The sequence below is a fragment of the Callionymus lyra genome, chromosome 7, assembly GCF_982586985.1.
Source record: "Callionymus lyra chromosome 7, fCalLyr1.hap1.1, whole genome shotgun sequence".
Lineage (NCBI taxonomy): Eukaryota > Metazoa > Chordata > Actinopteri > Syngnathiformes > Callionymidae > Callionymus > Callionymus lyra.
This window is the reverse complement of record NC_141824.1, coordinates 25,171,710-25,198,390: the sequence shown is the minus strand read 5'-3', so window position 1 is coordinate 25,198,390 and position 26,681 is coordinate 25,171,710. Positions and strand designations below refer to the sequence as shown.

General features: G+C 37.7%; 2 protein-coding genes across 2 annotated transcripts in view; both read left to right on the top strand.

Moving 5' to 3' along the window:
• Positions 1 to 26,681, top strand: part of calm3a (calmodulin 3a (phosphorylase kinase, delta)) — a 224,469-nt gene that overhangs the window by 12,543 nt on the left and 185,245 nt on the right. The window lies entirely within an intron of this gene.
• On the top strand, positions 3,890 to 25,621 carry ptgir (prostaglandin I2 receptor). The gene is made up of 3 exons (XM_087796208.1): positions 3,890 to 3,988; positions 4,051 to 4,967; positions 23,709 to 25,621. The coding sequence occupies exons 2-3, from the start codon at positions 4,131 to 4,133 to the stop codon at positions 23,964 to 23,966; spliced, it is 1,095 nt and encodes a 364-aa protein (XP_087652334.1). The 5' UTR covers positions 3,890 to 3,988; positions 4,051 to 4,130; the 3' UTR covers positions 23,967 to 25,621.

Sequence of the window (26,681 nt, the reverse complement as noted above, 5' to 3'; positions counted from 1 at the left end):
CATAATGTGGGCCACATAAAATTACTGGTCTTAGGTTTGACTTATATGATGGGGGTTATCTTATCCTATGATAAATTGGGACCCCCTGGTGGACGTGAAGGAAATTATTATCGATATTTTCAATAGATAAATACATTGTACAACAAGGTTCTGCAGACTTTGGAAACGTTTTTATCCTCAAACTAAAATGTATTTAACGCTTGTGTGTTTCAAACACGGTGTCGGCTCAAATCTAGTCCAGGATGTCTTCTTATCTCTTTTATTTCCATCTGACCTTATCATTTCAACTGCTCACACAAGCTAAAGTCAGCATCAAGAAAATCCTGCTGTGAAAACAACAAGCGGTGATGTAACGGCTACGCTTTGATCAAGATAAATCAAGTTGAGGAATTTATTGAACACACAGTACAGCCTGGTGACGAGTACTATACTCCTGAAACATGATTTGTTTTAATTGTTCAGCAGTCCGTAGGTGTGAATGGAACGCAAATAAATCTTTTTTTGTTCAACTAAAATATTCAACACGGAGTTGACCTGAGGTAAGTCTGTTACCAAAAAACCTCTAAAGGTGTTTTAATGAAATATCAAGGACATGTTGATGATGGTGGTGTTTAGAATGGTTTCAGTAAATCTTCCTTCACTCGTGGGGCTACTAACTGCTGCCACTTACGCAACCATTTCTGTTGCCATTCTCCACCCAACATTCTTTTAGGGTTCTTCAGGATATTTGATGGACACTTTGCTGAAACCTTCCAGATGATCACTAATAAGCAGACAACTGACCAGAAAATGTTTCCTTCAACTGAGTACAATCTCTAAACTTAGGAAAATGTTGTCACAACATGATCTGGAGCTTATAATCCATGCGTTTGTGTCTTCTCGTTTAGACTATCTTAACAGTTTATTTTCGTGTCCAAACAAGAAAGAGCTGTCTCGCCTGCAGTTGATACAGAACATTTCTCCTATCCTTAAAACTCATCACTGGCTGCCAGTTTCTTTCAGGATCAATTTAAAAATTCTGGTTCTTCCTTTCAGATCTATTCATGGTCAGGCTCCTCCTTACATCAGTGATCTGATCCAGCCTTACACCCCAGCTCGGGCTCTGAGGTCTGTGGATCAGAATCTACTGATGGTTCCTGAACACACTTCTGGACCGGAGGAGAGAAATCCTTCCAGGCTTTTGCTCCTAAGCTTTGGAACGATCTTCCTCTCGCTCTGTGTTTGATGGATCTACTGACTCCTTCAAGAAACATCTTAAGACGTTTTTATTTGTGCAGACTTTTCCTTGATTTTCTGGAACTCCTGTGTTCTTATCTTGACCTTTGTAGTATATATTTGAACGATTATTGTTTTGATTGTTTAAGCGCTTTGTGACCCTGGTCTGGAAAAGCGCTCTATAAATATAAATTACTTACTTACTTACTTATATTTTTCATTCTATCTGATCTTTTCCTTTTGTTTCATTGTGTTTTCCTGAATTTGCGACATTCCTACTTGTTAGCACCCCAACATCTTCCTGGGAAACAAGAATTAAGTACTTGACGAAATGTTACTTTGTTACCCACTTATTTTGACGTTTGTCATTAGTTATTCTTGCATAGTGTTGTAGTATCCATCCCGTCTGGTAGACCTTCCTCTGAGACAGCTTTTGCATTCATTGCCATAATGTTTAAATTACTGCTGTTTCAATGGTGCCTGTCCCATATAGTCAGGGTTGATTTATGGGAATCTAATCAAGAGTATTTCCCTCATGTAGAAATGTCTCTTCAAGATTTTACTGTACCTCATGTTTTTATGTGATGACAGTTCTAAATGAGACTTCCACAACAGCTGAAGTAATCAACGAGGATGGCGAGCAGAAAAGAAGAAACTTAATCTACTAGAGCGTCTATTGCCAGTAAACTCCAGCCCACGCTCGAGTCCACACACGAATCAACCCTCAGATGATGAGCTCTGTTGCTCTCGTCTTGAGGCATGCTCAGTTGTGCCGGTAACACAGGCAGGAAGTGTTTGCAAATGTTGTGGCAAAATGTTATTACTTCACATCCTTCTAGCTCGGCTCCCATCCGATTCTGCTGCCGTTGATGATGACGAGAATCATTTAATAAAAAACTTGTTTTGATCTGACATCCCCTGCTTCAGTTTCCTGAAACGCCAACATATCACTCGTGGTTATTGTTGACTAAACGCTTCCTCAGGTGCGGGTTCGAATTTCATATCAATTTATTTATCAGTTTTCTTAATGAAAGAAAAGAACTGAAGAGAATGAAAAAAATGTCATGTCAATATTAAAATGTAAGCTCCTACAAGTTAGAGACCATGGTTCTCAGGTGGAAAAATAAGAAACACTCTCACTTTTTAAATATTTCCTTTTGTTTTGTCATTTATTTTTGTTTGATCACTTTTTAATTGTGAAAAATGTGATCTAGGAATCTATTATCGGATTATTTCTCATCACTCCTTCTTCCCTCCTGGTGATTCAATGCGAGCATTGATGGAACTTCTTCTGGAGGGCAAATCTAAAATCCATGTATAGATCTAACTAGGGAATGTAATTAATTTCTACAGATTGATCGGGAACACTTTTCTGTTTGCCGTCACTGGTATAAATGGAAAAAATTCTCCTTTGTTTTCGCTTACTTGTTTAAGTCATTTTCTTTGTATATCCACAGCAGCACCTAAAGAATCCATACATTTCTTCCACATGTCAATTCATTATTTCTCTGGACAATAAAGACGACGGAACAACCACTCAAGTCAACAACAGTGTTGTTTTGTTACATTTACCCAACAGAAGAGAAGATGTTTGTTCATGGCAATATGACTCGCACGAATATGAAAAGTTCCACATGAAGGTGATGTATAATCCAGTAAGATTCAAATTCCAATAAATAAATTTACATTTTTGCAACAATGGGCATTTCATAATTAAAAAGGCTATTATTTTATTATTATTGTTATTATTATTTATTACACATATTATGATATGACGTGAATAAATGATCACATGACACATATAATTGACTCATCAAAAGCTGAAGTATATATTCTGTCCAGAGAAATAGAAGTATTCCCTAATCTTCTCTCTGATCATGCTCCTTTTTTAAAAAACCTGGTTTGATCACAGATAAAAACGGTTTGATTTTAGCTGAATTTCGTTTGATTATAATGGAAAATTGTTTGATTTCAGTTGAGATTTGTTTGATTATAATGGAAAATGGTTTGATTTCAGTTAAAACTGTTTGATTCATTGATTTTTTTTTTTTGCTTAAAGTTGAAAACTGTTTAATTTCAGTTGAATATTGGTTTTTAGTATTTGGTTGATTACAGTTACAAATGTTTAATGGTTGTTATAAACTCTGCGATTATACGTAGAGTGATGTTTAAAAACCATATGTATGCGTTTTAAAATCACAGAGTTTACAGAAAATTACGTTAAGAACAGAAGGAGATTGTAACAAATAAATCAACATAAAAAACGGATGAGCTTATTTGTCATCACTCTTTTTTTTTCTTTTTTTTTTTTTAATAAATAAAAAACTGGTTATAACACTTAACATGACAGTTTTATAAATTTAATAATATCACGATAAATCTTCATTTGGTCTGATTTCTATTTTCTGTGACCATAATGAACCAAGTACTGAGACATCACGTGATTCTCATCCAACATTTTTCACATGCTTATTTTAACATCGTTTATCTTGTGTCCCCCGACCAGAGCTCTCCTACATCACTCTCGCATCGACGATCCATCGGGGCGTGACTCATGTGGCCCCCAGAGGGACCTGCTCGCCCGGCGGGCGTGTCATCAGTGCGAGGTGGGAGTGGGCGGGGCCAGCGTGAGCCTCGCACAGTCTGAGAGCCTCAGTCTCTCTGAGGAGGAGAAACACTTCTGCGCCAAACTGTGGATCTACTCCGCGGTACTGGCGCGTAAAATCTCCAAATATATCTGTCCTCGGGAGCCACGTGTGGAGCGCGCGCGGGGGTGAGTCAGATTCGAAGCCTGTTGGACGAGAGTGAATGTATGAAAGTTGTTCGTCTCTTCAGACTCGGAGCTGAAGGATGAGCTGCGAGGACATGACGAGCTCAGGGTAGATAGTTCAATTGGTTCCGAGTTGACCCAAAAGATGACGTCGAACGACCTGTGCGCCCACAACATCACCTGCACCAACAACATGACCGTGAAGGATGACGGGAAGCCCTCGGTCAGCATCATCATGTTCCTGGCCGGGGTGGTGGGGAACCTGCTGGCCCTCTTCATCCTGGGGGTGCACCAGAGGGAGCACCGGTCCAGGTCCTCGGTCTTCTGCATCCTGGTGACCGGCCTGGCGCTGACCGACCTGCTGGGCACCTGTCTGCTGAGCCCGCCCGTCTTCATCTGCTACGCCCGGAACATCTCCCTCATAGGACTGGGGGACGTCAGCCTCTGCAACTTGTTCGGGTTCGCCATGAGCTTCTTCGGTCTGGCGCCCACCCTCATCCTGTGTGCCATGGCCGTGGAGCGATGCCTGGCCATCAGCCACCCATACTTCTACTCCGAGCACATCCGGCCCAACTTTGCCAAGTTGGCGCTTTTCTTTATTTACCTTTTCTCTCTGGCGTTCTGTCTGCTGCCCTACAGCGGCTACGGGAGGTTCCGGCAGTACTGTCCCGGGACGTGGTGCTTCATTGACATGGACGCCAACGAGGAGGCCAATCCCAACCTGGTCCTGGCCTTCTCGTTGTCCTACTCCACGCTCATGGCGCTGTTGATATTCGCCGTGTTCCTGTGCAACGGTTCGGTCATCGTCAGCCTCTGTCGGATGCACCGCAGTCAGGTGATCCGACGAGGATCCATGGGGACGACGGGACGGAGACGGAAGATAAGTCTAGCCTGGTTTGGTCATGGGGAAGAGGAGATGGACCACCTGGTCCTGCTGGCGCTCATCACTCTTATCTTCGTGGTCTGCTCGCTGCCACTGACGGTGAGTCCCATCTATTCCCTCGAGCCTTTACAGATAAACAAATATATTTAAATAATACTTATACTCATAATAGTTTTTTTAGTGGCACCGACCCAAATGCTTACCTAGTACCAAGTAAAAGGTATTTTGGCTGTAACATCTGTGTGATCGTACTATGCTTGAAACAATCACAAGATGACCTAAATGTTGGTCTTCTCGCCAGTATGGGAGCCGTGATGGACGAAGTAGTGAGTTTGTTTGTTCTTTTTCAACATCAGATTCACAAGTATTTAATATTTTCTGTGACAAAAAAGCATAGCGTGGTAATTATTCAAAGCTCAACAATTAAACTAATGATGTGTGTAATAATATGCTAATAATTACATTTTTTGTAAGAACTGTATCGGTATTGAAAAAAGTATACTTTGGTAGAAGCCCAAGTATCGATTTGATTTTAGATCGAAACCCAGTCCTAATCTGGCGTAACTGTTGAAACATATAAAATTACAAAATAAACAAGAAGTAATTTGGATTCAGTCATTCATAATGAGTAGTCCTAGTTATATCTCAAATGTTCGTGGTGGATATTGTCCCAATTTTTGAGAAAATCTTATCTGTCAGAAAAATTAATGTGTTTGACTGCACCAGTTATATATCCAATACCTTAAAGATGAGCTCGCTTCCTTCGTTCTAAAATTGTTACAGATAAGGACAAGACCAAAATACTATTGGACAGGTGTTTGGTCAGATTCTCATTCTTCTCTCGATCTGCTAAGTCTAGTGGGGGTTAAAATACTTCAAAATCATTTCTGTGAAAATAGAACATGATTTCTAGCTGGCAATTAAAGAAAAAAGTAGTGATTTTCGTGAGCAATTGCCCTTTTTTTTTCCAGTTTTCACAGTCTGCTCTTCGTCTACTGTCAAATGCAAGTTGATTCAAAGGGGTTTTGGGAGACGTGTTTGTCCAAAGATGTGACAGACAAAATTAAAATGAAACATCAGTTTGTTACCATCTGTATGATATAGATTTGTTCAAGAATCAATCTGTTCTGAACGCACCATTAATCATGTCCGTGGACTGATATAATGATTGTTTAATGTTGATCATTTTTTGTCTTGTCACTTGAGGGTTCTGGACCTTTTAAACCGATTAAAAGGGCGATAAATGAACATAGACAGACCTTCAGAGAAAATATAGTAAAAAATAAACCATATAGAGTTTGAGTTACTCAATTTTAGTATTTTAAAGATAACCGTCACTGAAACAAGCGCCTTGATGTGTAAACACAAAATAATCAATGAAACTGGAATTACATAAATAATTTATATGTGGTTGGTAACAAATGCCTCACAAACTGGTACCTATGGAGACTACTGTTGTTGTTGAAAAAAAATGTTTTTTTTTCGTAAAAACTGGCCAAATATCTGATCTAAGCAAAACTCCACAGGTGGTCTGTGCTCTACTTGCTTACCTGTCCGCTGCAATGCATCTCAGCAGTGACTATGGATTGATCTGTGTTTTTGACATCAAATGATAGATGGTTTTAGAGAGTCTTGCTGCTTCGAATTACGAAAACATTGTCCAACACGATCAGGAAAAATTACGGTTATTATCACAGTTTAACCCCTTCATGACGATCAATTGAACCCTCAGAGTTGCTGTCAGAAAAACCATCATCACCTTCCTCAGATAAATTAGCTTTGATCTTGTTTATTAGGCTTGTGTGGGCTCTAATAAAAACAAATTCCTTCCCCTGAGTTGATGTATACACATGTTGTTGCTGTGCCTTCTGCACCCGCTCAACCATTTTTTCATTCGGTCTAATGGTCCAATAAATAATCGCGGCGACGCCTGAGGGAGGCGTGTGTCAACGTCTGTTTTGACTTCTCTTTTAACGGTCGAAACTTCCGCAGCGTGGCACAAAAAAACACCTGAGAACCTCGGCGGACTGGTCGGGACTCGCCTTACCCTGAGGGTGGACTTCCCCAGCCGTGTGGTTGGCATGAACTGTACCTTTAAGAAAAACTGTTCTGCCTCACGATTGGTTGGTTTAGGGTTTGTCTTTCTCGCGGTGGTTTGTTTGCTCTGGAAAGTTTTAAGCTACATGTGTAGATGAAAATAGGTCAAGGGAAATGATTTTAACAGAAAATAACCTGCAGGCATGTGCAAACTGAAGAGTAACAATGAGGCAGGATACTTACAGATAAGCAGATGTCTCACGCGAAGAAAATCATAGCTTAAGGCTGAAATTGCGTTGGTGGAGAATGTATAAAGTCACGCATTGATACCGTCTGGTCTTACCTGTGGAAACCACATGACATCAGCTTTTTAATTGGTTTGTGTTGACTGGTCATCATGACGTGTTTCAACAGCTGTCACCTTAAAATGGCCTCCATTATTGTGAAAGAGTAAATAAGGCAAAGAAGAGAGTCCATGCTCCGTAGAACAGGTGACAGAAGAGTAGCAACAAAGAGTGGTGGAGGAAGTTGTGTTGGTTTGGGAACACAAAGACAAGAAGCTGTGTTAGTAGAGTTGAAAAGGCTCGGACTTCTAAAGCATCTTATGGTGTGTATCAGAAATATACATGTATATCAGATACAGTATCAGAGAGACAGTTCATTTGTTATTAAAACAAATTATTTGCAAACATCAGCTTTAAAAACTGCTGGAGTAGATTGTATCCTCTCGTCCTCAGTCGCAGGATTTGATCTTTCCTTTAGCTGCAAGGGGACGTAACGACTGCGGCCATCTAGCGGCCGTAAGTTTCATTGCAAAACAAAATTGAAGGTAGTAAATATTTGCGTCTTAATTGTTAATAAAAATCTATTTTATTTGATTAATACTATACTGAAATACAAACCAAAAAAGAACTTTGATCAAAATAAAACCTGATTAGAAAGCTCAAAAAAATTGAACCAGTTCTGTTTAATATGTTATTCCAATATTTAAGTGTATCTGTATTTTCTCATACCCACTGAATAAAAATATTTTCATGTTTCAAAAAGTATTTCCCGCTGTGGCTTTAGGCAGATGAACAATTCTTCTTCCTCATGCTTCCATTGCATTTGGAGTTCAAAGAGAGTAGAAGTGAAGTTTTCTCAGGAGTATCAGCCAAATATTGTAACACATCGTCTTTCAACTACGTCTGGACAGATGAAACTGGTTCCTCTTTCATGTGTCTTAGGCAACCCAAGAAATTGAGGAATCCTGGACGATCATCTGTTGCCTGATCTTAAAGGTCGCCACCTATGACCTCATGCTTTTGAACACGCATCTGTTTGTGTCACGTCTCTAGGTTTTGGTCACCGTCTGAGGTTTCTCAACAGGCAAGAAAGCTTCAAAAACTTTTTTTTTTGTAGTCAAACTTCACTGTACTCGGGTGTATTTAATACACCAGAGAAATGGAGAGAAATCACAAACAGATGTCAGGAAGTGAACACTTCCTTTTCTTGTCCAGTGTTTAACGACGGATGCACAACAAAAATATAATAATTTCTCTGAAGAATTGAGGTCTCAACGCTGTGACGGATGTGTCAGATCAGGTTCTTGTAAAGTGCGTGGAAAGTGAGCGGAGTGAAAAATAATCGCAGGCGCCCCTCCCAACGGACGATTGTGTTTGCAAGTTGATATTGTGTTTGTGTGCAGTAACAACAATAAAGCAGTTGAGTGTGACGGGTGCGTACTGGGTCAAGACGTGAAGAAATGTGTGACAAGGTTCATGGGTTTCAATTTAATTAAGAATATCAGCTTCATAACGTTTGTAGCTTCATGAACAACAGGTACAAAGCACTCAAATACAATTCCATTAATGCACTGCAACAGCTGTTTTTATAGTTGTTTGTATCAAAACCATATAGTAATATAATAATAATATAAAATGTAACATTGTTAAGAATATATTTTTGATTCTTTCTGCCTTCAAAAGTATCAACACAAGATAGGTGTTACTTCTGGGGTGAAAACAACCTAGTTTTTATTAATTTAATCCATTTGTGTTTAATTATTATACATTTTCCATCTATTTCTATATTTTATTTATTTTTTACATTACTAATTAGAATATATATGATTCATAAAATGAGAGCCTTCACCCACCCACCATAAAGACAAAAAAACCAAGAATTAACAAGATTCAATGTACTGTACTTACCCAATAATTAACATACACAAAAAAAATACAATTCAATTTAAAATTGGGTGGAAAAATGTGTAAATATTATAAGAAAAACTATATTTTATATCTATTTTCACATTGACTCCACGTTTTCCATCAGTATTAACCAATGTGGGTGATCAACCATGAGGGACGAGTACCTTACCTAGTCCAAATTAACAGATATAGATATATGACTAATGTATTTTATATGCAAGAAACCTACTGAGGGGACCTCCCTGAAACCTTTCATTGTGAGATCGCTGAAGTCAATGAAGTTTCCTTAATACTGATATTGTTTTCTTGTCTGCCTGTGAAGAAGGTTCCTATCGATCAGGGGTTTTATTTTGTAAGTTCTGAGATAAACCTGTGTATGATGTCATTGTTCACGTTCACTCCAACCATGGATTAACCAATTGTTTATTTATCCATCCGTCTGTCTGTCTGTCCGTCCGTCCGTCCGTCCGTCCGTCCATCCATCCATCCATCCATCCATCCATCCATCCATCCATCCATCCATCCATCCATCCATCCATCCATCCATCCATCCATCCATCCATCCATCCATCCATCCATCCATCCATCCATCCATCCATCCATCCATCCATCCATCCATCCATCCATCCATCCATCCATCCCTCCATCCATCCATCCATCCATCATACACAGATACCAGTTGTCAAGATGAAGATAAACATCTGGAATAAACTCTAGTGTCTTCTCAGTGATGGTGCAGTAGATAGAGACACCCATAGAGACAGTGAGTCACCCGACAGTGTTGAAGGTGACGGAAAGGTCTTGGGAGGCCATACATGTGCTGCACAGATGATGACACGTTCAGGCTGATTGCATATATATTGACTTCCGTGTCAACCGATGACTGAACAACGGCACGGGCGTAACAGCCGATCATTACGTCCTCAGGAACATTGAATCCACATTGTCTTCGTCGATCATCCTGAAAGAATCCTTAAGAGGATCTCAAGATTTCAGTCGTAAAGCAACGACACGATCGTTAACCTTCAAGTTTATAAGGTGCTGTGAACTCTATAAACGAGTCCTTAATGTTTGTTTTGATGTTAGAAGGAAAACAAAAACATTTTGATCGTCTCGTGATCTGGTGGTCTGTCACTGTGCTGGGAAAAGTTTCCCCTTCGTATCTCACTTTCATCCTCTTTACTGTGAGAACAATTTTCAATGTATTTTTCAGTAAAAAAAGGTGTTTTGTTAAACTAATAAAATGGTATTTACATGTGAAATGGAAATGAGGGCTTCATTTTTCCCATAATGTCTTACCTAATGTTTTTACCTCGTATTCCCCCCAGAAAAGGGAGTCTGGGTATAACACAACTGGGCAAAGTGTGGCCCGGGGACAACATTTTATTCATCTCGAGTCTCTAAATATGAGTATAGGGCTTTTGTTTTAGGATTTATGTCCCTTGTTTTTTGTGTGTAAAAGATTGGGAAATGGTGCTTTTATATCAAATAAAATGTACAGTATATAACATGAATTTAAATGGATAAAAAGATTTTAGCATATTAGGCTTGAATTTAAACTTTTAGCTTCTTTATTTTTGGCTTCTTTATTTTTGCTTGATGGCCCATAAACACAACCACTGTATAAATTGTGGCCCCTGACGAAATGTAATTGCCCACCCCTGGGGTAGAAGAAGGTCCGAGCCCTCTTTGCTCCGGCAGCTACCCCCATAACCCGATAGAGTTAAGCAAAAGAAAACAAAAGATCTGACCTTCTTCATTTTCCACTCATGCTACTTTCTAAACAGATAATGTTTGCACTAAATTTCCTCATCTCCTTAGTCAGCATTTCCATTATCACATCACATCGATAATCCTTAGCTTCTGACAGGTACAACATTCACTGGCTTTTTAGGACAAACAATAATTCTTCTCTTTGGCTCCCGTGGGAACAACCAGTGCTCTTCTTGTGCAGATCAATAATCGGGTCAATAAACTGCTTGTAAATCTTTGATGTGCCCTTTTCACTGCAAGACAAACACACACAGTCTAATCACTTGAAACATTGTATTTCATTCAGCACTAGATTGTGTTACATCTACGTCATCATCTCTATCATCTTCACCTACACCCGCGTTATTCAACTCAAATTTCACGTCCAACCTCTTTACTACTATTTGCTGTTGAATTTTAGGCAAATAATCATTTAGCTCTATTGTATTGAAATAGTTTAATGACGGCACAGACATCGTGACACAAAAAGGCACATAGCTTTGTCTAGATATTTTGTCAACTTTACCTCACTTTAAGATGTTGCGTCACCTAAAATCAAGCTTACTGTTAAAGTGAACTTCACCTTTATTGGCTTTTTCATGCATGTATTATTTACGTGTGAATGGCAATTCCATATTGATTAAAGGGCCAGCTATGGCCCGCAGTTTCTTTAGCTGAATAGCCCCGAACTTTACTAATTGTCTCTGGCTATTACTAGATAATACATAGCTAACTACACAGCCAAGAAGTAGCAGGTGTTCATCTCTCTCTGTGACAAATGATGTCAGAAGTAGGATAGAATAGATTTACTGTGTAAGTTTTACACCAGGAAATAACTGAACTGACTAGGGGGGTGTGATGTATCACGATATAGGGCCAGACTACTTGACTATGGTGTTGCAGAATTTACAGATCGCATGACTCTCAATTGTTTTGTTACCAAAATATTCCCAAACATCAGCTTTAAAAGCTGCTGGAGTTGACTGTATCCTCTCGTCCTCAGCCAGGAACCTGCAGGATCTTACATTTGCATGTTAATTTTAAATAATAAAAATCTTTACAATCGTGGTAAATATCAATACAGTATGGTGAAAAAAATACAACATTTAATTGTGTCTGCATTTTATTAAACCTCTACTAGCTAACCATATCGCTAACTGCAGCTTCGTTGGGCTGTCGAGAGATTTAATCGACTTTGGCGCAGGTTTGTTCTGTTTCTCAAGAAGTCAAGGTGTTCCCCTCTGATCAATGTATGAAACATGAATAACTAACTATAAATGATGGAATATCCTGGAGGGGTACAGGTGGTGTTGCGATAAGGATGATTAAGTGTAATGAAGGCCGTGCCTGGAGGGCAGCAGTGTAGCAGCACAACACAGATATTAAGTTGCCGTGTCTTCGAACCTGTTGAGTCCAACATATCCAGTAGCGGTACAGCAGGTCCAGACATGACCGCAGAAGTATGCAGCATGTTATCATCACTCATGTAAAGTTCCTCGCAGCCTCTGGTCGGTAATCTGCTCGGGCGACACGAAGACACGAGGATGCGTTTATGTTAGAAGTGGACGATGGGAGAGCGAGCGTCGACCCTGGGGCAGATATATTTAACATCGTCTCGAGCACACGCTGAGAAAGACGTTAGCGCTGCAGGCTTCTCTCGCTCGCTCTAGTCGCCTTCGCGGCCACGTTTCATCCCGTTTATCTGGAAAAACAAAGGTGTATTAGATTGATGTGGTTCCACTTCAACCTCAGGCTAGAGAGCGTAGCCAGGTGAGCAGGTGCTGAAGGGATATGAACTGCTGACAGAATAAAAATAGATTAATGTTTTGAGATTAAATTTAGAAGAAGATTTAATCCTTAAAATATTTTTGTGCAATACTGGGAGGAGGCTCTGGGGCAGATCCAGGACATTGCAGTTTAGGGCTCACAAAGTATTTTTTCTACTTTATTATGCCATAAAGAGAAAGACTAAATTAAGTTTTATAAATCAGGAATAAATGTTTAAATTGGTGGTATCCAGTGGGGTGCAGAAGTTTGAAACCCTTAACAAAATAGTTAAATTTCAAACTTTCTTCAGTGTGATTGCTTGCTTCTCATATTTCATCTCATGAAATCACTTTCAGCATTAAAGTATATTTATTGTGTTGAATCAGGGTATTGAATCAGGAAACATTTGGGTGTTTAACCCTTATGTTATCTCAGGGACAAAGTGACCCATAGGCCCAAAATCAAATGTGTTTGTGGTATCCCTTGTGTTTCCTCTGGGTCAAGGTGCCCAGCCTAAGCCAGTGCTAGTTGTGCCACAGTTAGAGATGTTGACGGTAAACAAAAGTAAAATTTTAAATTGTGTAAACACACTGATGTGAGCAGATATTTGTTACTATTAGCTAAACCTTGACATGAAAGTTTACTCCTGTTTTATGTTAAATCAACTTGAGGTGGTTATTTGTTTTAACACTGGTACAGTTGAGATGAATTATACTATGACGTTCACTCAAACTCACCCTGTATTACACATTATTAGCATTAAAAAGGGTTCAGTTGAAAAATAATAGCTTATATTCTTTGAATATTTCAATGTTATATACTTTCCTTTTCATGTACCGTTAAAATAGAAATAGAGTGGACATACATAGTGAGGATGTTTTTCAGTGTGGTGAGGTCATATTGCCTTGTACTCTAATTCAGAAGAGACAGTAGCTGCATAGACGTATCTTCTCAAAACCACTTCTTCCTCATCACTTTAACTTCAAAGTGAAGGTTCATTATCAATACATCAACACTTTTTACTTATTTTTCGATTCCAGCAGTGAAATACGAGTGAGCCTATGTTGTGAACTCACCAAACAAATACATCTTGGACTCCCCTTATTGGCTGTTATGACATTGAGGGTGATAAAATCTTATTGATTCCTAGAGGATATTATCGGCCTTCTGTCTGCCCACGGCTCCGGGAGATGATTTGCGGAGTCGACGAGAGGTAAATCTGTCGCTCTCATAGATAACTAGACCCCTCACAGGGTTCTAGCTGCTTATTTAATTTGGGATGACAAATTATAAATGAAAAAACAAAGCAAAATTTAATAAGAGGCTTCTATAAAAATCAATTTTAAGACATTGGAGACAGAAGATGATGATGGATGTTCCTCTGATTCGCTCAATATTTTCTCCTCAGGTTAAAACAAAGATTCTCTTGTTTTCTGCACATTTCTTCATTTTACTCTTTATTTCTGGCTTTAGATTGAAATCTGGAGTCACGATGTTTGTATAAAATCTATATAAAAGACTAAAGATATATAATAGAAGTCTTATAATTTTTAAAACATAAAAGGAGCTTGAAAATACAATCAACAAACATCAGATCTTAAATAAATGTAATGCTTAAAACCTTAAAATAAAAAAAATAAAAACATGTTTTATGAAAAAAAGGTAAAACAATAAAACAGAATATGATCATTAAATGGCAATAATTTGGTAACGAATTATCAAAACAAAAAAAACAATGTGAGAAAAATAAAATAAAATGAATAAAAACAACACAACTTTACAGGAAAGGTAATAAAATATATTTAATTAAAACGTTTTCCATTAAAAAGGTTAACATTAACAACATTTATATGCAAAGAGACTGAAAAGATACGTAAACAAACATGACATTAAAGTGTTGTGTTGACCTGATATATAGCATGTTGGTTCAAGGTCCGTCCTTTCACTTCTCTCTGTCCACAGTTTATCAGCAGCCTTTGTTGAAAAGATCGCCACACCCTGGTGTTCAGTTGCTCAACCAGTTGTTGTTTAGAGACTTTTCACGAGCCGTTTGATTTCAGTCGCTTCTTTCGTTTGTGCCAACAAACAAACACAACCGAAGTAAACAACGTCACTTCTTAATGCATCTGAGACTGCTGACTCGGCAGTTCTGATTTGTGCGTGTTTACGTTCTGGTGAAGCCTTTTAGGCTATTAACAGTTTATTTTTGGGGGAAGTTAACCACCTAAATAGACTTGATGGGAGAGTTGTTTTGATGCTAAAAAGAAAGAAACTATTTTCCATGAAAAAAAATGTGCGGAACCTGGGGATTTGTTTATTAATTTATCTTGGACATGACCAGGATTTTCCCAAATACTGACTTCGATACATCTTTCTGATGTATTCCCCTGTTGAGCCATGGCGGCAACGAGAGGCTCCAGTTCAAATGTAATTGTGTGTCTTTTGATCTACGTTTGTTAAGTTAAGTTAAGTTATTTTGTATCAAATCTACAGGCCTGAACACACTTGTGATCGACTGGTCGAGATCCCGTGTTCTCCGTTGAATTCCTGTTTCTATGCTGATGTTTGGGATTCCCCTAAAAGTCCCTGGGAGCCCACAAAATGTTTCCAGCTTGGGATTAACAGTCGTGAAGAGCAGTTAACAACAGATGAGATTCTCACAGCACAGACAAGAGAAGATGTTTCAAATATCGTCTTCCTCTTGAGCTACCAAGTGACTTGATAATAATATATAATAATAATCTTAACAATACATAATATTTATTGATCACTTTTGAGGACCCACAGAGGCTTTACAGGGGACAGGACTAAAGTACAAGAAGACGATTATGGGTAGGTATTTTTGAGGATGATTTAAAAAGCCTGAAGTTCCTGATAGGTTGAGGAAGTTCTAGAGAGTGGGGGCCACTGTGGCTGTTGGTGGGACATTGTAGTATTTAGTCCAGAGGGTGACTGAATGACTGAGTGACCATCCATGGTCGGAGAGATTTGGAAATGCAGTGTGTGATGCTGGAGAGGATGACTGGGGAGATTTTGTGGATATGTAGACCCGGTTGTCGTCAACAACAGTGAAAGTGAAGTCCGTGATGGCCGATGAGAAGCATGTGGATGATAAAGAGGAGGGGGGCGAGCACCAAACCCTGGGGAACACCAGTGTAGACTGGAAGGGTTTTAGATTTTAAGTTGTTTATGGAAACGTTGTGGTGGTAGTTGGAGATGTGGGAGGAGAACCAGGAGGTCAAACCGGAGAAAACTTCTCTACAAAACTTTCTGTGGCTCTTGAACTCAGAACGTGTCATTTTCCTTCACATTCAATCCTTTGAATTTAGAATTTATTTGAGCCTGTTGTATAAAAAAACTTGCCTTTTATTTGACTCAATAAAAGCATGTTCTAGAGTTACTTGATAACGATACTTGCTACCATCATAGCACCAGTGACATCAATAATAGTAACCAGAGCAAAAAGCAATTCTGCTACTTATTTAGGTTTAAGTGACATTTTCTTGATAGTTTTTAAAGTGTATCTAAAACTATGATTCAAGCACACAAAAAGCCCCAAAATTATACTGACAGATCATAACTGAAAGTGTGTTACTATGGAAACAGATTCAATGGGGCTGTTTTTTAAATTACATTAAAGGTTGTTGAAAGATGCCCCTTTATTTATTGTTTTCAGTTATATAATGTTTGTTTATAATTTTGTATTTCATCCTATATTTTTCATCATATTTACTTTACTGATTAAAAATATGATCTAAATTAGTTTCTAACACTGATATCATTTGTGAGAATCTCTGGCCACAGGCAGGAAATGTTTTATAGCCTTTGTAGCTCTCATTTATTACCAGATTGAAACTATTCCCAGAACCACTGTGGACCTGCCGTGCAGAGAAAATAACAAAAACGCATCACACACAAGCATTTTTCCACAAAAAGAAACAACCTAATAAATGTGCTACGTCACAACGAAAAATGAGTGACACAGTGACGAGCATGAGTTGTTGTCTCTTAAAATCAAGTTGATGATTTCAAACATATTCTTGTTTTGTTTTCACGACCGAACATCAACGTATGTTTTCAATCATTATTTCGTTGTGATATTTTCTTCTTGAGTCGCAGTGATTCTTTCAATGTGTCTGCCTACAAAGAGCAGCGTTGACTCACAAAGAAGTTTCATTTGTTCCTCTCAGTTGTTGTTGTGAAGTGTCCAATGGTGTTGGGATAAGAGTGGCTGTGTCAAATAAAATAATATATATATTTGTCTACAAATACCATTCATTTTTGTGTTGCAAGTTAAACTTCCAGCTGCTAGATGGCAGCAGTCATTACCTTCACAGCCTAAGGAACAATGAAATCCCACGATATCCTGTGACTGAGGACAAGAGGATACAGTTGATTCCAGCAGCTTTTAAAGCTGATTTTTGTACATATTTTGGTTTCTAAACAAATGAGAGCAGTTACGGCTTTGTCAAAAGTCATGTGGTCTGTAAATTCTGCAACACCAGAATAAAGTACTTGGATAATACTAATAACATTCTTTCAGTATCGCAATATATATAGTATCATTACGCCTTCAGATTAATGCCAATAAACGCTTCATTCCCGTATTAAGAAAAAGGTCTTGACACAAGATGCTTTCATTTATGGACCCAGATTCAGGCAAGAAGTTCAAGAATGACACAAGAAAGGGAACCTGTTGTCGCCTCAACTGTGTGTAAAACATCATGAAGTTTAAAGGAAGTGTATGTTGTGGTTGAAGTCTCACTTCAGTCTTTGTCAAGTGTCACACGATGCAACTTTTGCCAAGATATGTATGTTTGTAAAGTTTAGTATTTAAATAACTAATAAACGTTTGTTTTTTTTAACCCAAATGTATTATTGTAGCTGAGTATGCCAACACTTTACCTGCAACAGATGAAGAAAAGAGACAGATGTTTTTGTAAAGTCCAAAATCTGTTAACACGCTGTTAGCAGCTTTGGTTACCAGTTGTGATATTTTTCTAGACTTGATATAAATTATTTGGACCTGATGAGAGCCAGATAAAGGGCCAAACTTTAGAACACATGTTTCAAAACCTGGCCTGTCTACTGACATAAATAAATCTTGTTAAATAAATGTGAAAAATGCAATGGTGACTTCTCTGCAGATTTTGTTTCTTTAAGCAAAATTGTCACCCAAACCTTTGTCACAAGCCATTTTAGTTTCAGAAACAGTTTGAAGTCCGTCCACACCAACAAAATCACCTGCACATAAAAGTCCAAAGTTTGCTAAGTCAAGACCTTTCATTGGTGTTACCAGTGGGGACATTTTTAAATGCTATATTTATCCTCCAATTGTGACGAGGAAGATTGATCTTCCTCCAGTTTTAGTTACTGTGTAGTTCTTTATGAACACAACTGACCAGAAGTGCAGCGTCTTCATTTCTCAGTGAGTCTTGTCAGTATCAGTGATTTTATCTTTTCACTCAAACCTGCAAAACAAGCGTTTAGTTAGCTTTAACACTGCCCTGGAGACCGAACGATCAACAGATCAATCGAGCTTAAGGAACAAACAAACAGTCGTTGCTGAATCAGCACTTCTGCATAGACTCGTCTGTCAGCACATCATCGTTGTGTAACGTTTCATAACAGACACAAATCAAGATTCCAGACTCCCATAGCTTGGATAGGCTCTGTCCCCCTGATCCTGTCCAGAGAAAAACTGGTAGAAAGTTGCTTACTAGTAACCTCTGGTAATAAGGAGGTAATGTGACATCTTTCTAAAAGTAAATTACTGTAGTTGCTGTACAATTGATGTACTGATTACTTGTTTTATTTAGGAAGTGTTGATGTTAGGGCCGACAGATGATTACATTTTTGAGATCCATGTGGATCCACAGAATAATGTGGGATCCATCACTCTCTGTGGTGCATAAAGAAGCTATTCCTATTGCTATTGATATTGATAGCAATGTTATTTTAAATTATAAATATATATATATATATAAGGAAGGAAAAGGGATGGACAGAATTTATTTATTTTTCTTAATAGGTTGATGTGTAAATGAGCTGCTTAGCAGAGGTCTGCGCTATTGCGATTGCTCTTCTAGTTTTATTATTGCCTCAGTCTTTTCTCCGGGCTCAACACATTCCACATCTCTTGACGGACATCTCGTACTTCCACACAAAAACTGTCATTTAACTTCCAGGTGCAAGTTGTTTTCTTGCTCTTTCACTCCTAAGAGGGTAAATGGCTACTTTAGATCCTTGAAGACATTCCTCACTAATGGATGCACAAAACAAACGTTCATGTTGCCTTCACTCTTACTTCCCAGTTAGAAAAAATAAACTGATTATGTGTAAATACGCCTCGTCAGCGCCTCACTTCCCCTTTTTTCTGTCTTGAACTCACTGTCCAGTTCCTCTGTCCTGTCGTACCTCTCCATCACCTCACAACACAAAGTTCAGGCGTCCTTGAACCATGTGACTCACCCATCACTTTCAGGAAGTCAAAAAGGTCAGTGTGATTTCAGCCTGAACCATTAGCAGAGGAATCTTTCTCGTCATCTTAGGCGAGGTTGCGTGGAGACGCCGCCCAAATTGAAAGCTTCCTTGGAGTGACTAATGTTGGCTGGAGAATTGTCTTAAGCTCTGGTGTCAATCCCAATCACACCAGGGGACAACATCCTTTAGTTGCGGGCCAAACAAAATGTAACTTTACCAGAAAGTATGAGATTTGTTCAGATAGTATTGATTATTATTTTTTATTCTGGGAAGTTCAATATATCTTAACTATCTCTGTGTCCGCCCTTCTATCACAAGCAAATCCCTTTCCTTTAACTTTCAATGTTATTCAAAGTTTCTGTTTGATTGTTAATATCTTAGTTACTTATCTTAAACACTGACATCTTTAAGGTCATATGTCAAAATGAACATAATGTTATTAACACATAAAATGACTTGGCAGGCCAGGTTTTGACACGTGTTCTGAAGTTTGTGTTTATCCGGCTCTCATCAGGTCCAAATAAAGAATAAAACAAACTTTTTTTACTACTTTTTTTTACTATTTTACTACTATAATTTTATACAATTTATTTTTGCTACTATTTACTACTAGCTTTTATGAGATATTCAGGATTGAATGTCCAAATGTACAATATATTTGTGGTCTATGTTCTAATATATATTTATATATTCTTTTAATAGCATATGCATTAATAAGGAAGATGTTTCTCCATATCTTACAATTCATTTCTCTAGCGTCTATTTATTGATTTATATTTCAGATCATTAAAGACATGATTTATAAATGATCCTCTTTTAGTTTTTTATCATCATAGTAAGGCATCTTTAAATTAGAAACACTGAAATATATCTATATAATTGTTTTCACAACCTCTTCCAAGAGACTCGATATTAAGTGTTCTGTAAATGTTCTTGGCGCCACAAATCCCGAGCGACGCTCTCGACCATAGTAAACAGTAAATCACACGTCTAATAGTTCATCCCGAGATGAACCAAAGCCTGATATTGTCAATTTCTCTTTGATCATCTTGAATAAAAGCAGACGCATTTCTTAACAGGACATTCCGTAGAACTCCTGCAGTCTGTCTTCATGTCTCCCCAGAGGCTCTACAGCTCCTCACATCCGTGTCTAATATGTCCGCCGTGTAACAGTATCAGGAAGTCGTGAAGACAATTATCGGTCATAGATGGCCGACTTCCATTTCATGGCAGAGTTCCTGAAAGCTTGTTGGGTGAAAATAGCATCTAATGTATTTTAGTGTGTGCGGTTATAGGAAACTACATCTGTGAGGTTTTAAAATATAATAATAATAAAAATCATTGGATTTGAAAGTCTAAGTGGATTGGTAGGGTTTCTTTTTTTAATTTTGTTTTGTTTTAAAAAGAAAGTAATGTTTTATGCATGTGTTATTAACAAATTGTAAATAAAATAAATGGAACTTTCCAAACTGAAACTAGCAATGGGTTTACAACTTTTCTAATATTTATAATGTCATTTTTTCTTTTTACTGCAAACGATTCATGATGTGATTTTTTTTACTCTTATTACAGGAACATGAATTGAAAAAACTTTGACTCACTAAAAGTTATATTTTCTTATTGACTGATGTGAAATAATGACAGATGATTTTTAAATGTACAATTTTAAAATGTATTTCATTGTTTTTAAAATGATAATTAACTACATTTTATTTTCCTTTTTTTTTTTTTAAAGTTTATATATTTGTGTTGAACTTTTCTGAAGATGATTAAGGGCCATTTTATTCAAATTAATATTGATTCACTGCATTTTGTTATGTTTATATTCCATTACAAGAAAGTATTTTTTTAAATTATTATTATTGTTATTTTTGACTAATATAAAAATAAAAAAATAAAAACATATTGGTCACTTATATTTTATGAATAGTATTTAATTAATAAATGTTTTGTCATTTAAAGGTTATTGTTGCATTAGAGTCTTTACTTTTATTGGAAGGTTTATTTGATTTTCCAGTTAAGTGTCTCTCAACAAAAGTAGTTTGTAGAAACGTTTAGCTATGTTTACGTCTATGTGCTTCTGCTTATAAGCATAAAGCAAAAAAGGTAAAAGAAAGTGATGATGGAGAGGCAGCATGTCACATGCTTGCATGCAGTTTCAGCTCCTTCATAGGATGAATTGTGAATCATTTGACAATGACTAAAAAAAAAGGCCTGAATGCACTTAAGATATGAGCAGGAGATTGAAGGAAGATGAAATTGAAGGTCAGGACTTTTTCTAGCTCTCTTTGGTTTGAAGTCTGCAGCGAGCATCTCTTCGTCAACACATGGCGCAGCAGAGCAGCTTGGCTCTTAAACCACAGTCGCACATAAATCCGCTGCTGTTTACACGCGACGACACCTCGGGCGGCCGGTGATTTGTGCGAGCCTCAGGTCTGAGGACCATAAGAGGCAGGGTGGTATCCTGGCGCTGTAAAAGAGAGGAGGCTGCTAATGTGTGGTCACTGGGTGAAGATGTTTGTTTGAAATGATTGACAGTTTGTAGCTACTGCGCGGAGTATTGTGTGTGTGTGTTCTGCCACTCTGTGCTCGGTGACTCTGCAGACTTCAAACTTTTAATACTGGTCCATATCGAACTCCCTGAGTTTAGGGTCGTTTATTCGTGTGGGTTTTTCCTCCCATTTTCATCTGTGGGTTGCCAGATCTCTGTGCTTAATAGCTGTGGTTAATGCAGGATGTCGACACACTTCTGGAAACCTCAAGTGATAAAAACGGCTCCACAAGATTAGAACATCCACAGAGTTGCAGTCAGCTTTGTTCTCGGAATCCCCAACAATTTGTCATCATTAGTTCCCCCCGGTTGGATCTTTTCTTTGACCTAATGAGTGATCTTACCCACATGAGTGTGTTGCCACAGCTGCTTCTGTCCCTCTCTTCAGTTGACTCACTACTTTCAAAGCCACTCTTGAGAGGTCAAGAGGTCAGGAGGTGTTTTGTGTTCACAATGTGAGCTAATGCTAACCTAATAAGCTAACCTGCTTCTTTAGTGAGTTAGATTGTATTTATTTATATTATATTATATATATTAAAACAGGGATTATTACATTTCAGTTGAGTTTGACACATTAGTGGGTTTTTTTTAAAATATATAATTATCCAATGTCTCCAAAGATACCATTTTGTCACAGAACTTTTCAATCTACAGCACAAATGACGAAAATTGCTCCTGAAATCAGTCGAACCTTCACCCTCTCTGAGGTGGTGTGTCTGTGTCCATAGAAACACTTTCTACTGTCTTCTTAAAATGCTCAAAATTTCAGCAAAACTTTTTATACTTTAACCATTTTCAAAATGACAATTAATGACATTTTATTTTCACTCTCTCCGACAAGTGGAAACATATTTTTTAACCTTTTTTTTTAAATATATTTAATGACTTGATAAATTTTCTGAAGGTATTAAAGAGAAATTTGAATGAATTATTATGAATTCAGAGCGTTTTGTTTTGTTTATTTTTCAATATAATTGAAGTGTTTTCATATCCTCATTCTAATCATTTAAAAGTATTTAGCACAATGCTAATTTCCATCTGTAGTCTTCAACAAAGATGCAGACAGTTTACATAATACATCAACGTACAAATAAAGCAAGAAGACAATAATATACAAAAACACAGTACAATCTAATAAGGTCATCTGATGGCCAAATACCTGTCCATCTGCTTTGTTCATTAGATTGTCTAGGAGCCCGTTTCATTCTCTGATGCCTTTGTATGAAAAGGCTGATTGAGAGAAGACTTTCTTTTGGGAACATTGCAGTCCCTGGACACTGACCTTAAAGCTCTGCTTGTTAGTTGAGAGCGTGGCTGTACATAGTTCTTTAGGGGAGGAGGGGCAGCATCATGAAGGACTTTATGTACCGGACGGATGTTATGGACCTTATCAAGTTTTTCAAGGATGAAGCAATGGTGGTAATGCCAAGGTTTTTGATCAAGGATTTTTAAGGCCTGGCTATGCAAATATCTAAGCAAGTTTAAAACTGTGGGTTTCGCTTGGGACCATGATGGCAAGCAGTACACAAAATGCGAGATTATCATTGCAATAAAGTCACAGATGGAGGGTAGATTGTTGATGTACAAGCTGAATAGTAACGGCAGAATGGAACCTTGTGGGACACCCGCTGTACAGGGTTTGAACGGTGACGTTAAAATGATAATAATTATAATAATTATAGTATTCATGTTTTTTAATATAAGAAAAGTAAGATGTGAGAAAAAAAATTAACATATTTGTCAGATATAAGTTGAATTGTAAGCGTGTTTGTCACATACATAGTTTATTATTCCCTTAGTAAATGCTTAAGAATTCAAAGTTTATGGTTGCATTAGAGCTTCTTTCTTTTTATTCTACACTTTTTATAATATTTTTATTGTAGGCAAAGTTAGTCAACTCCATGGATGGATGGATGGATGGATGGATGGATGAGATGTAACAATAGTGAAACTGAAAACTAAATAAATAAGCTCATGTTGTTGGTTCGAGCTCAAGACCTGGTTGTCGTTGCAGGTTTGTGATCGACTTTTCTAACTAATTCATGTCTCTCCGTTCAGATCGCAGGCTTCATCAACGCCATCCACCCGTTCTGCGGCGACCACGCCAACCTGGTGGCCTTCCGCTTCTACGCCTTCAACCCCATCATGGACCCCTGGGTGTTCATCATCTTCCGCAAATCCGTGTTCCGCCACCTGTGCTCCATCCTCAGCTGTCGCTTCAGCAAAGGAGCCGTGAAGAACGCCACGCACTGCGCCCTCTCTCTGCCGCTGGATCACCATATTCAATGCACCCCTTGCGACGTGACAGTATCGTAGTTGACCGATGTCCTGAGAGAGACCGGTCTGCTGCTCGGGACGACTGAACAAGAGGAAGAGACGATGAGACATTACGCTGCCATCATCACTGAAGAAACATTGATTCAAAGACTCACTTTTATGCAAGCAGGACTCATTTCAACTGCCTCCATCGCTACCTCCGCCCTAGTTGTGTACAGAACACAGACAGAAAAAGTTTTTGGTTGTTTAAAAAGTAACTGTGCTTTAGATCACATTGAGGGATGATAACGCCCCCTGGACTAGACGTTGGATATCCTTAATTTAAACAAAATAACTTTGGAGAAATTCTCAAACTGAGGAGCTTGAAAACATAACTTGGGAAACTTCAAAAGTCCGGTCTCAATAAATGAAGGAAGCGTTCCAAACTCATGATCCTCCTAATGGTGCTGAAATAAAAGAGATTTATACACAGGAGTGTTGTTACAGAATACTTGAGCCGTTACGCAAATATTCGGAAGCAAACTTTCAAATCGTTACTGTGGAAGAGAAGATTATTTTATGTCCACAAAGGTGTTTGGCCTGCAGGGGGCGTTTTACTCTCGTGTTCTGTGGCTTTAATGACCTTGAAACACCATCAGGATATCCTGGTGCATGTATATAGATGGTTATAGCTGTCCACTTCCTGTACGGCTGGCTCGTCCAGTTCCCCTGAATGAAGATGAAGTTTTTTTTCCAGATGTAATATATGAAAAACGAGTTAAACTCGCCTGATGTGGGACCTTTGTGTGACTTTGAGAGTGTTGTTTGAGATCCTGCTGCTGAACCTCTGATCGGACACAAATGAAAACGTGGCTCAGCCAGGGTGAGAAGAACAGAAACTGAGACAAGAAGAGAGCTGAGACTTTTGCTCTCGTCTTTAAGTTTCACTAGAGAGAGGTGCAGGCTGCGGAAGAGCTGGAGGATTGTGGTTAGATGCTGCTGTCACCACACGAGAAAAAGCATTAAGAGTTCTTGCAGAATATCCAATAGCTCTGAGGAGTTTAGTAAGTGTAGAGGCTGAGAAATGTTTCGTAAAGTTTCAGATGTTTTTCAATCATTTAAAGCTAAAGGGAAGAGTCTATGGGAGTATATCAGTGACAACACTCTACTAAAACGTTGAATTTAACATTTCAAATGTTAAAACTATGAATTATTTTTATTTATTTTTTAATCATCATTGATCTAATTAATCAATTCATTCAGTCATTCAATTCATTTTTATTAAATAATTGAATTTTAAAAATCGAGATGTTTAAATGTAATGATTTTTTTTATTCTAATAATTTAAAAATAAAAATTCTAAATTATATTTTCAATTCGTATCCTTCTTAACGCAATAAAAATATAGATTTGATATTGATCCCTCTGGAGGTCTCCTTCAGGAAATTGTTTTTCCAGCCCACAGCAACACTGATGATAGGTTCATAAAACAAGAACAAAGTGCAAGATGACACAGCCTAAATCTGAAGATAAAGAACATATATCAAAGAAAAAATAACAAAGACAAAGGATACAAAGATTAACATGGAATAGAATCTATTCACTTCACTTCTGCCCCCAAGCTAAGAATTAAATAGCATGAGGAATGAAGTCCCTGAGTCTATTAGTGTTGCATCTGGGAAGAAGCATTCGTGCATTAGATGTCATTGTATAATTCTGCCAACATTTTGTGTAAAATTGTAAAGAAATTTGCATTTATTTAATATATATATATATATATATATATATATATATATATATATATATATATAGAATTTTTTTCATATTTTCATTAAGAAAACTAATTCATCTTTTCAATATAGTTATATACATTTTTTAATTAAATTATTCAAATAAATATTTAAATGCTTTACATAATAAATGAAAAAAATAAAAGTTTCAACATTTTAAGTATAAAATTGAACTGATGGCAAATGTTAACTTATTCTGATGGCACTGAAATACTTCCATAATGGTCTGTGTAGAAACCAGAGTTGTTCAATTCATAGTATTTGACTCCCGCTCATGTCTGAACTACCTTAAATTTAGTGATGGTCTGATGAAGCTTCATGAAGCAGTGTCATTATTTTCAGAGACCACTAGATGGCGGTCTCTGCACTATTTTCCTTTATTTTATACAACTGTTCTAATGAAACATAACATCATTTTTAAACTCATGGCGCCACCTACTGACCTCTAAACAACATGGCACTGCTTCATGAAGCTTCATCAGACCGTCACTAGTTTAATTATCTTTAAATGATTTGTTGTTGTCCGGTCATTCCTGCCGTTCTTAAAAATCCTCCTCTGCTGTGGTCTATCAGGTTTATTTATGTCCTGTGATATGTTGTGTGTCCTTGTGCGATGTGTCGTGCTGTGTTTCCTTTAAAGTTGTTGCACGTTGACATTTCAGAGATTCTCCTCATGCATGATGAACAGTCGATATATGCACATGTGTATAATCTGCATCTGGGTTTTTCGAACCATTAAATCGATCAAACAAATGTATTTATTCACCTGCTACTTCTTTATTTATTAAAAAACAACTGTGGATACTGTAGCTTTCTGCAGATCATGTAAACATAGAGAGTCTGTGCTTCATCCCACTTTATTTATGGTAGTGGAGACCTGCCACTGTCTGTTGTATACAAAAGACGTGAAAGGATTAAACACAACGATTGTGTTGGAGTAACAGTTGCTGCTATCTGACTGAGACTCATAGGTGGCCTTCACTAT

What these genes read in the sequence shown, in the direction of transcription:
- ptgir (XM_087796208.1), top strand. Translation starts at nt 4,131, where the DNA reads ATGACGTCGAACGACCTGTGCGCCCACAACATCACCTGCACCAACAAC. An exon ending in TCTGCTCGCTGCCACTGACG is followed by an intron (nt 4,968 to 23,708) that starts GTGAGTCCCATC and finishes CTCTCCGTTCAG; the next exon opens with ATCGCAGGCTTCATCAACGC.